This window comes from Vanacampus margaritifer, chromosome 14, assembly GCF_051991255.1.
Source record: "Vanacampus margaritifer isolate UIUO_Vmar chromosome 14, RoL_Vmar_1.0, whole genome shotgun sequence".
NCBI lineage: Eukaryota > Metazoa > Chordata > Actinopteri > Syngnathiformes > Syngnathidae > Vanacampus > Vanacampus margaritifer.
The window spans coordinates 7426829-7442983 of NC_135445.1; the positions used below are offsets into that span (position 1 = coordinate 7426829).

Here is a 16155-nt window from a genome sequence, read left to right on the forward strand (position 1 = left end):
AACAGCTTTTATTCCGCCTTTTTATCGGCTTTTCCTCTCATCCTCTCAGGCCCAGCCCATCCCAGATGAGTTGCTGACTCGACAACTTGGCAACCAGGCGACCTTCAGCCCTGTGGTCACCATCGAACCACGCAGGCGCAAGTTCCACCGTCCAATCGGACTGCGTATCCCGCTCCCACCGTCCTGGCGTGAGAGCCCTCGTGATGCCGGCGAGGGTGACACCACCAGCCTGCGCCTCCTCTGCAGTGTCATTGGTATTTGAGCAATTCACTTTTTTATTAGGGGTGACATTGGAATGACTCAGCCTTTCTTACCTTGAGAAATGTGTCATAAAGGGGTGAAAAGGTTAACAGGGCTTGAATGACGCTGTGTGCTTGTCGTGTCTCAGGTGGGACGGCACCTGCTCAGTGGGAGGACATCACTGGAACAACCAAGCTGATGTATGCAAACAGCTGTGCCAACTTTACAACCAACGTTTCTGCAAGGTGTGCACTCCCTCGTCGTAATCACTTCATGTATTTAGAGTAGGTCGGTCTCGAAAATTCCCGGTCTAGGGTCACCTTACAGTAGGGATGTAACGATATCCAAACATCACAATATGATATCACGATATGAAGGTCACAATATGATAATTATCACGATATTGTGGGGAGGTTGGCGATACAAAAAAACAGGTCACAATATTGTGTGTAAAATTGTTTGCTCATACAAAAAAAAACACACACACAATATTGTTCTTTCATACATTATAGCAATGAAAAATGTAAAAAATATTATAAATACTATATATAAAAAATATATAAATACAATATATCTATTGAGGCACTTACTTGCTAATGCACGCACATATTGAGTTCCTACACATATTGACTCATTATTCCCAAGCATATTATGTTCCCCTTCATCTGACCATTACCGTGGATTTTAAACATAGAAGGGCCAAAACATGCCTTGTGAAAATCAAACTGCACTAAAAAACTAGCCACCAGAGGGTACTAGAACCACACAAATGGAAATCAACCCAACTTTTTTAACAGACGTGCTGCTTTTAATATTGTGACATGACGATAGCGAGATATTGTGGCAGTTTTAATATCGTGATATAATGATATTGCCGTTATTGTTACATCTCTACCTTACAGGGGAGAACATTTTTCAAGGACAACCTCGTAATTCAGTTAATTAAGCCATGTGTAATAGAAATTAAAAGGTGAGTCTTGGAAATAAAGTGATTGTTTCAAATTCAAAATTATATTGTTGAGAAAAATATTGTAATGTTAAAAAAAAAAACATCATGTCCTTTTTTTCAACTAAAAATTGTTTAATCTTTACAAGAACAAATATTTTATAGTATTTTGTAATTATTTGTTGTAAAAATGTATTTAAACATTTGATAAACACAGAATTTTTGGAATGTTACACCTTTTAAAAAAATAAGACTTTATAAAGAATTTTCTTTTAAATCTAATGCATCAATACGTATTTTATTACACATAATTTTGCGGATCCCCAAACTATAGCTCGCAGGTCTCAAGACCCTAATTTGAGAACCAATGTGGCGACACAGCCTCCCTGTTCTATAAAATCCTTGGTTGCAACCTCTTTTCCTGCCTTGTCTTTACCACAGATTTTGGCTAGCAGATTGTCCTCGCACAGCAGAAGCGGTGACCTTTGCCAACCTTTTGTACCGGGAACTGATGGCCGTGCCTTACATGGCAAAGTTTGTTATCTTTGCGAAAATGAACGAGGCGCGGGAAGGACGCTTGCGTTGTTACTGCATGACCGATGACAAGATGGATAAGACGCTGGAGTTGCACGAAAACTTCACCGAAGTGGCACGGAGTCGAGACATTGAGGTCAGCACTGAGTAAAAAACATGAGCAATAAGTTAAACTAGTACAATTCAGGAGCAATTCTTCAAGCTGATGTCCAAAATATTTTTATTTTATTTTTTTTACTTTAATTTCTTTACTGACTGATTTTTTTCCCATCATTTCATTTTTCCCATCTCATTTTGTTTTTTATTTTTATTTTTTATTGTTTTTAAGTTGATGGAGGGTATGCCGCTGCATCTGGAATGTTCCGGAAACCTGGTACCAATCCGGAAAGCCACACAGCAGCCTCGTACCTTCAGCTTCCAGGCCTTCAGAGATAACCGGCTGCCTGTTTCTGTCAAGGTCTGCGACTCCAAAGGCACTTTTGTTACTGTGTTGTGTTGATGTTATAGTGTGTATTGTGTATTCACCTGTGTTCACTGTAACAATTCTCCTGCTGAGCACCTGCTGACACTCCCAAAAACTTCCTCTGGTGTTTTTGTCTCTGTTTGCTTTCACATCTTTGGAATATTGCATTCAAAAGGAACACACAGTACAATACTCCTCTCACAAGCCTAGCCAAGTGTGCGCATAATTTATTTTATTTTTTTAATCTCTTTTTCGGGCAGACTTTTACGCAGGTTTGATCATTTAGATTTGAACAATTCATTCATGATTATGATGTTCACTGAATAATCTGTTTTTCCTTCCAAAGACATGATCATATCCAACTAGGATACCTTGAATTTACAGTTGTAGTTGTCTAATTTGCCGGTTTGGGACATTTTTGTCAGATGCTATGCCCAAATGTGTTACTGTGATGTGTCATCCTTTAAAGCAAGCAAATCCATCAAATCTCTACTATTTTCCGTCTGAAAAGAAAAAATGACAGTAAATAGAATTGCTCAGTTTAGAGAAGCTATAATATGCAAAGGTTAACAGTTCTGGAGAAGTTTTGACGCACAATTGGCCTTGTTTTTTTTAATCATTTAGTGCTTATAACTCAAGATACTCATTTATGAAATGATCTTTACCCATCGAAATTAATGTAAATGCCATTAATCGGTTTCAGCCTGCCCCCTCCCAAAAACAAATTATTTGACAATTATTTTTTTAAGTGTTAAAATAGCTTTACTTTATACAAACATGCAGTAATAGCATAATTAAATCGATTTTAAAGACAGTTGGTGCCTCATGATTCATTCATGAGGCTCCTTCTGGTGCACGTGACTTTAATCAGGCATAGTATCATACATTCCTAGAGACAAACGAAGTTTCACTCAACTACTTAAAGTGACTCGGAAATCTACGATGATATAAAAAAAAAAAAATCCTTTCTTTAAAGTGTGATAAAACTGCCTCTATTCATTAGCCATCTATGTCATCTCCCATGACATGTTAGCATTAAGCTAGTGGACTTAATGTAAGTAATGTGGTTACTCTTGTAATTCTCTGTGTCTTATGTTTAGTTTGTAAACTTTTACTGGGATATTCTTGCATTTGCTTATGAACGTACTTTGTGCGCGCCAATTTCCTGCTTGGACTTTAGCAAGTCAGTTATGCTTGTGCCATGTACTGTAGACCGCGCACCTCTTCTGCACTGATGGAATGAGCAGAGGGGAGGATTGGCTGGGAATTAGGTCAGCTGATCCAAATTTCTCACTGTGCCAGTTTACCAAAAATACCATAAAGAAACAAATCCCGGCCCATGTTAGATTTTGTGCTAGACTTGCCCTGGCCATGAAATAGAGCCCATATATATTTATGTCATTTTGTCATAATTATGAACTCCTCTCAAATATATTTCCACACCATCTTGTAATTCATAATAATTGTATGCTACTGGTTTGTGGCCTTTTTTGTCCGTTGGTCATACTATACTGTATTTTTTGGTGACCATATTCATGTTGTTCTGATTTCCTTTTCATCCATTTCATGATTTTTGCCATATGTGTTTTTGTGTCATCGTGATGCTGTATTGTTGTGTAATGTGCACTCACCAGATAAACACACAGCTTCCGTTTATTTGTAGTGCCTCTCTTGTGAGAGCGTCCGCATGTCCCGTGACTCCCCCTCGTTCCTTGCCAGCCTTGCAATCTTGCGGCCTTGCTTGTCTGTTTGTGTCTGTCTCACTGTCTCTCTTTCTCTCTCTGGCGCTCGGTCACTCTCTAACTGTCTGGTCTGACAGACGTCCAGGTAAAGTGCGCAGGTAAATGTCACCCTCTTCGCCTGCCTGTGGACTGCTTCCATCCCCTGCTTCTGGCCCCCCATGTTACTACTGCACCACGTGCCTGCGACATTGTGGTGGGGTCTAATTTTTTAGTTGGTTTGATTTTCTTTCTTCTCTTCTTTCTCTGTCTTTCCTTCTCTATCTTCTTCCTTATTCTTCTGCATTAGGTCAGAGACAGTAACAAGGATGCCACGGGGTTTTTGTCCTTCCTGAGGAAGTGCACCAAGTATGAGGATTCACAGCATGTCCTATGCAACCTCAACATAGCAATGCCACCATGTATCAAGGTAAAATTTGGCTTGTGCACATTGTGCTTGAATGACGTATAATTATTTTTTTCTAGAGGGGGGCTAATATCTCAAGAAGTTTATAAAGTGGCAAATTTATGATTTTCTTGAAAATTTGCAACTATATAAAGTTACGAGTTTTTTTCTTGCAAATTTGCCACTCTATAAAGTTACGAGTTTTTTTTCTTTCTGGCAAAATTGTTAGTTTATGAAGTGGCAAATTTACCACTTTATTAAGTGGCAAAGGAGGGGGGGGACTTGTAATATTGCCACTTTAAAGTTGCAAATTTGCCACTTCATATACTAACAAGTTTTTGCGAGTTTTTTTTTTTTTACCACTTTATAAAGTCTCAAAATTTACGTTTTTAGATTTTTTATTTTTTATTTTTTGACACTATAATTTGCCCCTTTATAAAGTGGCAAAAAGCGAAAAAAAAATTTAACTTTATAAAGTGGTAAATTTGCGAGTTTTTTTTCTTTTTGCCACTTTACAATTTGCCACTTTAAAAAATGGCAAATTTGCGCCAAAAAAACGTGTAACTTTATATAGTGGCAAAGTTGCAAGAAAAAAAAACTCGTAAATTTGCCACTTTATAAAGTGGCAAATTTGCAACAAAAAAGCTTGTAACTTTATAAAGTGGCAAATTTGCGAGTTTTTTTGTCTGAATATTATCTATATGCTCTAAAAAAGTATATTTATATGTGGCCCTAATATGCCGTTGTATTCATAGTAACTGTTAAGTTGTATGATTTTTTTTCCCCAGGTCGTTGGAAGTGAAGAACGCAGGCGAACTTTAACACCGCTCGCCCTGAGGGAGCGCTACAGTGCTCTGAATGAGCCCGGTTTGGGTGAGTTCACTGTCTTATTCACAGCCCTCTCCTGGAATACCCCACAGTGGAGACGGGCATCCTATACCTAAAGTCCTCCGCTTCCTACTTTCCCATCTACCCTCTTTATTGTGCACGCATGGCACAACAACGCACTGCTCTTCTGTACTCCCCAAAGTTTTCTGCAGTGCAGTTTTAAGAAATTGAAATGAATGTGTGCTAAAAAAAAATACGCAACAGCCCCCCTATAAGAATCAAAAAGGCTCCATGGCACCTGGCTCGTTTGCCTTTCTGGGTGCCCTGGAACCGATGAATGACTCCTGTGATATTGGTTTGCATGGCGCTGGTGTCTCCACTGCGATTTCCACCAGCATGGCGGCAGATACCGTTAGCATTAGCTCTTTAGCTTAGCTCAAGGAATGGGCAGGACCTCGCAGTGGAGCAAGACAGAGGAGCCCTGATACTGATCACCAAGATGGCCATCGGTGGTGGTTTTTTGTTGGAGCAAGGCCTTTTCTGTCTATTTTGGACACAGCGCAGCTACAATGCACTCCCGGTTACTGAATGCTATTGTGATTATTGGGACTGGCACTTTGAATGCGTCCCCAAATACTATCCTCTGAGGCCCATTTGATGTCAACGTTATTGCTTATTTTCTCCCTCACAGAGCAGTGGTTGTATTCAGGTAAGTATAACTATAAACACATTTCATGGAAAATCATCTCCACGCACTTGGAATCCATGCATATACAGTACGATGCAATTTGTACGACCAGCCACAACATTACCACTATATGATGATATCCAATGCAAGAGATGAAGTATATAAACTGTCTTACCAAAGGTAATAGTGTTTCGATGCATATTTGCCCTTCACGAAATTGACCTATTTGTAAAATTTTATTTTTCTTCCTTTAAAGACTATCTATGTATGTCGAACTTGCTGTTTTTGCGCTCAAGCCTTTTCTACTCAACTCATCTGAACCTTACTAATGGAACACTAAAAAAAACAACTGCAGCTGAAACAGTGCACAGCTAAAATAGAAAAGAGAGCATACAACACAAATAAAGAATTTGTTTGCAATTTGCCTTACCTGGATAAATAAAGAATAAATAAATAATTATAAAAAATGTTAAATAATAATAATGATAATTGTTATAAATTCTAATAATAAATAATTTTAATACAAATATAATCATTCAAATTGTAAACAGTCGGTGTCATTTCTGACTATGCCTTTGACTAAACTGTCCAAAGTGACCAAACTCTTGCTTTGATGTTGAGGCTTGTGTGCGTTTGTCTAATATAAAAGTATTGCTTTGGCACCATCGCATCACATCTCGGTGCCAAGGAATGTTGTACTAAGGGGAGGAATTTAAATTTGTCAGGCTATCACCAGGGTTGATCAAAAATGTATGAATTTTGTAATTTGTACAATATAGTATAGTTTTTAAGGTCATGGCTTGCAGGGGTGTGAAAAGTGGTAGTTATTTATTAGCATGTCTTCCTCACAGTTTTGAGGTGTGTTGAGCGCTAAGATGGTTTTCTAAGGTCACTTTGGCTTCCTCCCATATTCCAAAAGCACGTGTTTTTGGTTCTTTGAAGGCTTTAAGTCGTCCACAGGTATAAATGTCAGTGTGAATGGTTGGTTATCTTCCTGTATGTGTGCCCTGCAACTGTCTGACAACCAGTCCAGTGTGTAAGATGGGATAGGAATATACGTAGATGGATGGATGAATGGATGGATGGGTAGTTTGCAGCAGGGTAAAATTGCACTTCATCATAATGACGAATGCAACCGCAATAATAAACATATTGTCATTTGTCACACTATAACAATACCCCAAAACTGAAGATCTTTGTAAGTGCAGAATATTTAATACAGCTCTTGTATTGGATGTTACATTTTCTACTTGTTCGTGATATTAAGGCTGGCCGCTGTATGTACTTCATGAGTTTTTAAACTGATGACATTTTCATTTCTTCAGCCACAGTGAATGCAATGGAGAGGACTGAGGTCAAGATCAACATCATATCGGAGCAACTGGGTTTAAGTTGGGCAGGTCAGTCACGCAAAAAGAAAGATGCGAGAGCCTGACTGCTGTTTTTGTACTTATTTTCAATTGATTTGACGATCCCCTGCACAGAGTTGGCGAGAGAACTTCAGTTTGGCGTTGATGACATCAATAGGATCCGCGTGGAAAATCCCAACTCTCTGCTGGACCAGAGCTCCGCCTTGCTCAACCTCTGGGCTGGTAGAGAGGGAAAGAGGGCAAAGAGTATGTCGGCCAATACGTTCAGTTACCACTGTATTTAATATGTTTTTAATTTGATTGTTTTGAAGTGTTCTTCAAATGAATATTTACTGCTATTATGACTTTACAACTGCATAAATTTATTTTAGTGACGGTTCAGACTATAAATTTGGGTTTCATCTCCACCGTTCATATATGAACCGAACTCGAACGTTAACCAAGGACCCGTTGTATATGTTCACTGCTGCGTGATACACACAAATCTCTATTAATTATTAATTAATTAACGTGTGTGATGCTCCTCTCAGTGGAGAGCCTGTACACTGCTTTGAAGAACATCGACCGCGCAGACATTGTGAGCTCCCTGGAGGGTCAGGCCACACTACTGGCACCCGGATCTTCAGAGGAGGGCGCTTGCCGGCTGAGCGATCGGGACTCCACTTTGCTGTCACCCGGTGTCATCAATGGTACGTCACTCCCATACGCATGAAGGTCAAGGGAAGATTGTTAATTATCAAAGAGAAATTAATTTATGTAGTGCAGTATTAAGTTCCTGTCTTAATACTAATATGAGCTTTTGTCAATTCTTAAGTATTCCTGCAGTATTTTGAGTATTTTTGAGCATGTTCCAAATTTTCTTAAACTTAAAATTAAGCGAGAACATTTAGCGAATGTTGCGACCTTGAATGAACTCTGACAATCCCTGAAGAGAAACCAATATAATGCGGGTTTAAGATTAGTTAATTAATTGTAAATCAAATAAAACAACAGACCCAAGTGGGGACTGACCAATAGTTACTGTTGGGTCAAAAATAACCCAATTTTTGTCAAAAATTGGACCCTCAATTTGACGCAACATCCGGGTTGTTTTATTTGACCTTACGTTCTGGCTTGTTTTGTACAAAACAACCTAAAATTGGGTCAAATTACCTACTAATTGGGTCAATTTGACCCGACTTCTTGATTATTATTTATTTTTAAATAAAGATAACCAACCAAAGTTGGGTCACCCAATTAGAGGAGTGGTTTAATTATTTACTAAAATTGTGTTATTTTTGACGCAGCCATTTAAAAAAATGGTAAAATTTAGACATAGGAGGTTTACGCCCAACAGTCATGTACGTAAAATAGTTCATTTTAATGATAAAATAAGCACCTCAAATTTTTTTATTGTTTTATTTTTTAAATATAATATATCAATTATTTAATAAGATAAATTAAAACATTTGTTTATATAAAATAGTTTATTTTGTCAACATTTCATTTTGTTCATTACATATATAATTGTACTTGTTATTCAAACAGATAAACAAATTAAAGAAAATTTTTTTAAAGACACTCGAAATACATTTTAGTGACCTCCGCCAAGGCCAAACTGTTAAAGTGCACAAAGGTTCTGTGCATATTCATTTGGGAAATGAATTAATGAAAGCACACTGTTGAAAATCGTGTTGCTTTTGCAAAAAAAAAAAAAAAAAAATAGCAATAACCGTCCATTTGTAATTTTAAGTCTACCACAGATTTAAATAAAACAACATCACCTCCTTTGGTAATGTTACTACTGCAAATGCCTATTAAATGTAAAATATTGGTGTTGACGTCTACATCCATATTGGTCTTCTAAAGCCTTGAGGCTGTAATGGTAATCTTATTTCTTATTTTTTAATTTTCCACTGTCCCTTCACACTGCTGCAACCCTTCCCGTGAGTCTGGGTAACAGCCTTTTATTTTTTATTTTGTACCTTATCTCTATTGCTTCACAAGAGGTCACGGACACAAGGCCACCGCGCCTCGTGCACAAGCCACGAGTTATTAGACCCCCGTTTTTCAGGAGGGGTAAGTGGAAAGGTGGAAGTCTGGGCTGCATGGTGGTCTGCTAAATGACTCTCGGAGGATGCCGCCCGAGGGTCTGAGCAATGGTGTCATTCTCTGTAGCAGCATGCACATATACCCCTTCCGCCTCACTGGAGCACAAGTCATTCTTTTTCACACCCCATACATGAGAAACAAAGGTAATCTATCTCCTTTTTGATTATGTAAGCTATTCTACCATTTTTAAACACGATTTTCTTAATGGCAAATGTTTGAGAATGTTTTTTTGTTGTTGTTTGTGTGTTTGTGTGTGTGTCTGGGATGAATCCACTAGTCAAAAGTGGCACTAGTACACAGAAGAAAGTGTGCTCTGGGCCTTCATACCTTGTTTCTATTCCTCCTTCCTTCTCTCCGTGCCTGAGAACAAGACAGAGCTCAGCCTTTGTCTTTTGCTCAGTCTCTCTCTCTCTCTCTCCTTTCTCTCTCTTGATCTCTAAATCTACGACATGTCATATCTGCTGCCTCTTCCTCCTCCCGTCACCTGCTCTTCTTCCTCACAGCTCTTCCTGTCCGACCTCTGACCCAATGTGGCCTTATGTTGAACCTCCGGGCCTCCTCCTTCTCCTCCTCCTCCACTCTTGTCATTCAATTTCCCCGCGCTCCTCCCTCATTCAGTTGAGCGGGGGGGGCCCTCTCCTCCGCCTCTCTCAGTCCAGCTCTGTGTGTCTTCTACAGTTTGTGCATGGGCATGCTGCATGATCATGTATTGCAAGGATTGATGTGTCTGAATGGTTGTATTTTTTTTTCAGGGAAAATAAACTAGCATCAGTTGCGTGTCAGAGCGTTTTAAACCTTTAATTGCATGGCATGCTTTCACTTTCAGATTTCCTTCACTGTGTACAATGTTTTGAACTATTCAGTCGGTGTATTTTGTCATCAATGCTTCATTAACGGACAAATGTGCCCTTTCTTTTTCTGTGAAATAAATGGTGTGCTTTTGAGGCTACGCTGTAAGAAATGCAGCACATAACGTTCATGCAAGGTGACTGTGACACCATTTCTTTCATTCGTGGGCAAAAATAATAGTCATAGCCACCTGGTGCCATTCACACAACAGAATCAGTCTGAGTATATAAGCTTTGTGTTCAATTAAACAGACACGGATGTCATAACGAGTAAGTATATTTGTGAATAAATTGAGGCAAAAGCATCCTAATCATTATTGGGGAAACACTGATCTAGTCGACGGCTAATTGTTCAAATTTCCCATTTAGATGAGTAATATTTGGAATAATGTGTGCCAGTAATCTTTCACCATCATCTTTACATGATCAGTTTTTTTCAGTCGATCAAGTAAAAAAAAAAAAAAAAAGAAGATCACTTATTCAATCAGAAGATGGAGCAATGTATCTATTTGAAAAACTTTTATATTTAATCTATAGTCGGACAGGCCTGGTCCACAAATGGTGAAAATCCACGTATATTTGACAGCAATTGAAATGCATGGGGAAAACAAATACTGTAAATAACTACCCAAAAAATCTTGATAAACATGAAATATAACATTTAATGTCTTATTTTGCTGAGCTAATCAATGACGTCATTGGCAGATCAGGCAAATTAAGACATTAGTCGATCACTGATTTTGCATAAAATGTTGCAATTAAAATAATTCCATGATCAAAATTGCGAAGACATTTAAGGAAATTCTGAACATTCTGGTTAAGCTCTAAATGTGTCAAGCTTTACTGTGTTTGGGAATCAAGATTCCATAATTATGCAATTACGTTGGACAATGAAAATACACTTATTTTGAGATTTTCCATTTTATGACGCGTTTTGCCCAAGTTTCATGGAAAACAGTCATTGTGTGAACGTCATCTGCTCATAGTGTGAGTATTGATTTTTATCGTTGTCTGGGCGCCTGTGAATTATTTTCTATATTTAAACCTCATTTGTTAGCTAGAAGTGTTTGTCCCCATTCGTAGTCCAACAGGAGTATGATTGGGTGTGTTTGTGTGTCTGTGGTAAATGACTAATGTGCCGTGCAATTTGTATTTTTTTTTTTTTGCTGTTGTTCTGTGATGACAATCTTTGTGCCGTAATGAATTTCTGTTCCTTTGACACCTGTGCGTGTTTGTGTCTAAAAAGCAGGGGTGAAGGGGAAAGTGTAGAACATATTCATCATTCTAATGCTCATTCCAATTCTGATCCATTCTACCATGTTCGCCTCATTCTGAAATCATTTGTCATCCTCCTGGCCCCGTAACATCCCAGAAACACACACACATATACGCATTTATGACTCCGAAAGGAAATTAGTTGATTATGTTTATATATATATATATATATATATATATATATATATATATATATATAAATATTTCGTAATTGATCTGTGTGATATTGATTAACTCTTTGACTGCCAAAAACGTTAAATAACGTTTAGTAAAATCCTATGGAGGAGTGCCAAAGACGTTAAAAGACGTTTTTTTCAAAACAGAGGTGAAACTAACCATTTTCTATTGTTGATTACTGAAAAACGGAATAAGGTAGAAACAAACTTTTTTTCTGATGAAAGATGAGAGTCCAATCTTTCATTTGGTAGTATGTGTGTTTCCATAGTCCAAACACATAATTTTCTGCGGACCTTGAAAGATCAGTCAAAAATACTTAAATCGGCTGGCACCCACGGCATCCCTTTTCTGAAAACGTCTGGCAGTCACAGAGTTAACCAGCCAATTGACTTTTCTTTTGGCTTATTCACAATCATCACAGAGACTTTAATCTTAGTCATCACCACCAAATAATGTAACTTTTTATTTCTATTGTGTATCACTTATCATCAAAACATGAAGGAAGATGTATTTATGGAAAATTAGGCAATAATTGAGGGTGTGGAATGCCTGCCCACCCAAAAAGTGTGAAATTTGCCATTTTTTGCCATACATGTAGCCAAACACAAGCGCTTCATGTCCACATCATTATCTTCAAAAAACAATATATTTTTTTATGGCAATAAGCACGTCAGTTTTCTTTGAAAACTGTCCCCGTCACAAAAACTGACAAACTCACCTCCTGCTACAAGTATAACATCTCTTGAGTCAGATCTGAGTTGTTTCAGTAACGTCTCAAAACATATTTGACAAGTCAACCCTGTGAATGTTTGAACTGTCAGACAGGAGTACCGTCTCATACTCATCTTTAACTTTGTCGATTCAAAACTTGGTTCAAAACAGCCCACGTGCAGTTTTTTTTTTTTTTGCGTTTGTTTTTTAAGTTTCTGTGTCCTTGAATGTTTTTTTTTTCTTTACCGGTATCTTGACACACAAAAGGAAGCTGCTTCGGGCCTCTCCTGAGCTGTGCAAATCGACTTCATTGTACTACTGTTCCAGTTGTAAGATGTAGTCAAACTGAATTTCCGCTACCTTCTTTTGAACTTTTGCCAATCTTCTGCAAGTTGATGCGATGTCACCGATTTTATGGCCAATGGAAAATGCCATTGTTTTATCACATGATTTTTCGTAACAAAAAGACATTTTCGGGCACCAAGTGAGATACAGCCACCCTCTACCAAGCTGTCCAATACATTATATACAGTATGTATATTGTGTTTTACAAAAATGCTCAAGTATATTTATAATTTCATACATACCTGTGGCTTAAAAGTGAAGCGTGGATAGTCTCTGTCACTGAAATCACAAGCGCAATCACTGAACAGTTGGGTTTTCATCCACCCATTTTTATTCGAATTTTCAAGAAATGTGAAAATAAAACTGAATGGAAATGCTAGAAATTCTAAAAAGCGCCGAAAATTTGCAAAAAAAAAAAAGTTTTTACGCTCAGAGGGGGTGTCAGGTTGTGGAAGTGTTGAGGATCCAAATGCAGGAAGTGGTGAGGCAAGGCAGTTTTTTTTTAATGTACAAGATTAATGTACAACACGTTTCCCCAACAAGAAGACCAGAGGTTGCAGCTTTCTCCTTGCAGCGAGTTTGAGGGCCATTTGGCAGATGTGCGCGGGACAGTCGCCGACTAATTTGTCTGCATTTGGTCGCGCTGCCCGGTGTGCTGCGGTTATTATGGTCTGATAGCGAGAGGCTGAGCAAAAGCGCACCCAGTTCGAGCTACATGTCACCATCGCCGTGCTCTTTATAAAAGGCGCAAGAATGGCACTATTTTCCTCAATAAATGTGGCACTTACTGTCATTTTATCACCCAGTTAGAGCAGCATTCCGCTTCACCACATCCCAAAGCTTCTCTATTGCAGTGAGACCCGGTGACATTGCAAGCCATTTGACCCCTTTGCCACGCGTGACAAAGTAGTTTGTGACAATTGTGCCAAGAAAATCTATTCGCCACTGAATAGCCTAAATTGCTCCTACAGGCCTTGATGAAATTGACCCAGAATTCCGACTCCCGCATTGGAACATCTTTGCTTGAATTCAACACGCTTCCTATCTTCCACAGCCAAAGGTTATTTGTCGTGTTAAAAAGACCTTGGACTTTGTCTGCTTCAACTAAGTCAGTTTTTCCTTAAAAAAGTTAAAATGACTTCCCCTTAAACCTCCAGCATCTCTTTTTGACCATGTCTGGAGAAAGTAAACCAGTGTTTTTTAACCAGGCGATCACGCTAGATTGCTTGGCCTATCTGTGCAACAGGGAATTTGGTATGCCTAGTAGTCGACTTGTGGCTGTTGTGACGGTACGTCGAGATTTCTTTGTAATTGTAATCCCTTCATACTCTGTCAAGCAAAAAAAAAGATGGATGAATATGTGCAATATGAATTCACGTATATAAAGGAGCGCATGGTGTTCCACAGGGATCAATTCTGGGGCCTCTGCTGTTTTCATTGAATCTGTGTTCCATCTTAAAGGAGAAGTCAACCATAAACATTTCTTGACAATAATATGTTATATGTGACTTCACATGACATTCTGATTAATATTACATTTGTGGAATATAAATTATGCAGCACAATCCAGCTGGTTTTATCCATCTCAGGGGGCGGCCATTTTGCCACTTTCTATCGACTGTATATGACATCATAGTTGCTCAGGGCTCAGGCAACGACCAATCACAGCTCACTTGTTTTCTGAATCTGAGCTGTGATTGGTTGTTACCTGAGCAACTGTGATGTCATTTTCACTCGACAGCATGTGGCAAAATGGCCACCTTCTGATATTGATTTAAAAAAACAGCTGGATTTTGCTGCTTAACTCATATTCCACTAACGCAATATTAACCAGAATAACGCATTTAGACTAGTGGGGCTGCATAGAACATATGTCTAGAAATTTATTTTTGAGTTGACTTCCCCTTTAAGAAAACAGCAGTGGTTGTTTGTGCTCTACAAATATAGAGTTGAGTTGATAATAGGAGTCAAAATCATATTTTATTATTAAATAAAGAATGGTTTGGTGAATGCGTATAGGAAAATGGAGGGGTTCAGCACCTCCAACAAGGTTAGGAACCACTGGTGAAGACCTATTATGCGTTTATTTATTTTTTGAATGAAGAGTTCTAATAGGTATAGCTTATCTAATGCTAAGAAAATGTATGATTGGTCTGTCTAGTGTGTGTGTTGGCATGTTTGGGGAGACTTGGTATGCACGGCTAATTCTTGAGAATGCCGGGACACCAAAAACTTGCAATAACTTTGCATTGTGGAATGTGTTATAAGGGTTGGAACGATACTAACGATACTGCCTGAGTGTTGTGGAAAATGTCTACCATCCAAAATCTTGTCAAAACTCAATAAATTAGTATGACAATATCAATTCCAGGAAGCAATTTCGATTCCAGAAAGTATTTTTTTCAGTTTTGACCTGAACGCATTACGTGTTGCCATGACAATTGTACAGCAGAGGATTCCAACAAATGTTTGATGATGAACCAATATCGTGCCAACCCAAAAAGAAACTCGGTGACGCTTTCTTTCCTTCTTAGTATGTTCTGCTATCTTACATTCTTACATGTTTACAGTCATAGCCTCATGTTGTCACAGAGACTGATGACTCACCAAACCCCCTCTAGCTTTCCCTCAAACTCTCCCCTTGTCCCAATGACAATAACCTACACTATGTAATATCCTTCAAGCATTTCTTTATCACACACATTTGTGAATGAATTTGCATCTAATTGTGTGAAAACTAAAAAAAGTTTAGAAGAAACCTACTGGAGTCAGATTACCGTTGTGTCTTTTTAATCTGAAAAAATGACCTGATTGGGGCTGACTCCGGCCTTTTTACAGCTTTATTGGGACAGGGCTGAGCCCCAAACACGTTTCCACCGAGTGGTACAGTTCATCTCAGTATGGCACGGTTTGGATCGGTAAACCCTGATCTAGGTGATAGTTGTCACATACTTGATGTAACGTCACAGTAGCACGACACAAAAATTTAACAACAAAGGACTTCCGGTATTTTGTATGTTTATTTGAATTTTGTTGCTGGTGTTAGAAAAGTTGTTTTTTTATCCAATCAACAGACAGAATTGTGTCTTGGTTCATAGTATTAGGGCTGGGTATCGACACTGATTGATTTGATTCAGTTCAATTTAATCCAATATCGATTAATAATGCTGCCTTCTGTCTCGTCATTCAAATTGTATATATATATATATAATGCAAAATTATTATTTATATTATCATTATAAATTATAAGATCGATTCTGGCTGCAGATCTACAGCGGCGGCCTCTCTGCCCCTCCCAATGGAAAAAACGGTCTGACGAGTACACTCGTCGATGGGAGTGAATGAAATATACATATGTTTATGGAACATCAATTCTTCTTAAATATCAAAAACATGATAAAAACTCCACAAACATTAAATTCCAAATAAATGTACGTGTTAGAATCACTTAACACACGCAAACGTTGTCATCAACGAGGATGAGATGAAAACACTGTTTTCATAATTGTAATTCA

At 38.3% G+C, this 16155-nt stretch overlaps 1 protein-coding gene across 12 annotated transcripts in view; it reads left to right on the forward strand.

The window, feature by feature from the left end:
* The window catches only part of LOC144034271 (ankyrin-1-like), a 62320-nt gene that overhangs the window by 37562 nt on the left and 8603 nt on the right, over positions 1–16155 (forward strand). For 5 of the 12 annotated variants that reach the window (XM_077542961.1, XM_077542955.1, XM_077542956.1 and 2 more), the window contains 10 exons: positions 50–254; positions 389–485; positions 1628–1856; positions 2049–2177; positions 4212–4331; positions 5096–5180; positions 7149–7223; positions 7308–7439; positions 7724–7882; positions 9180–9251. In XM_077542961.1, the coding sequence (XP_077399087.1) occupies positions 50–254; positions 389–485; positions 1628–1856; positions 2049–2177; positions 4212–4331; positions 5096–5180; positions 7149–7223; positions 7308–7439; positions 7724–7882; positions 9180–9251 (1303 nt within the window). Of the gene's footprint in view, positions 1–49; positions 255–388; positions 486–1627; positions 1857–2048; positions 2178–4211; positions 4332–5095; positions 5181–7148; positions 7224–7307; positions 7440–7723; positions 7883–9179; positions 9252–9350; positions 14235–16155 lie in introns of those variants that run through there. The other 7 variants (XR_013288193.1, XM_077542964.1, XM_077542963.1 and 4 more) reach the window with 3 other exon arrangements.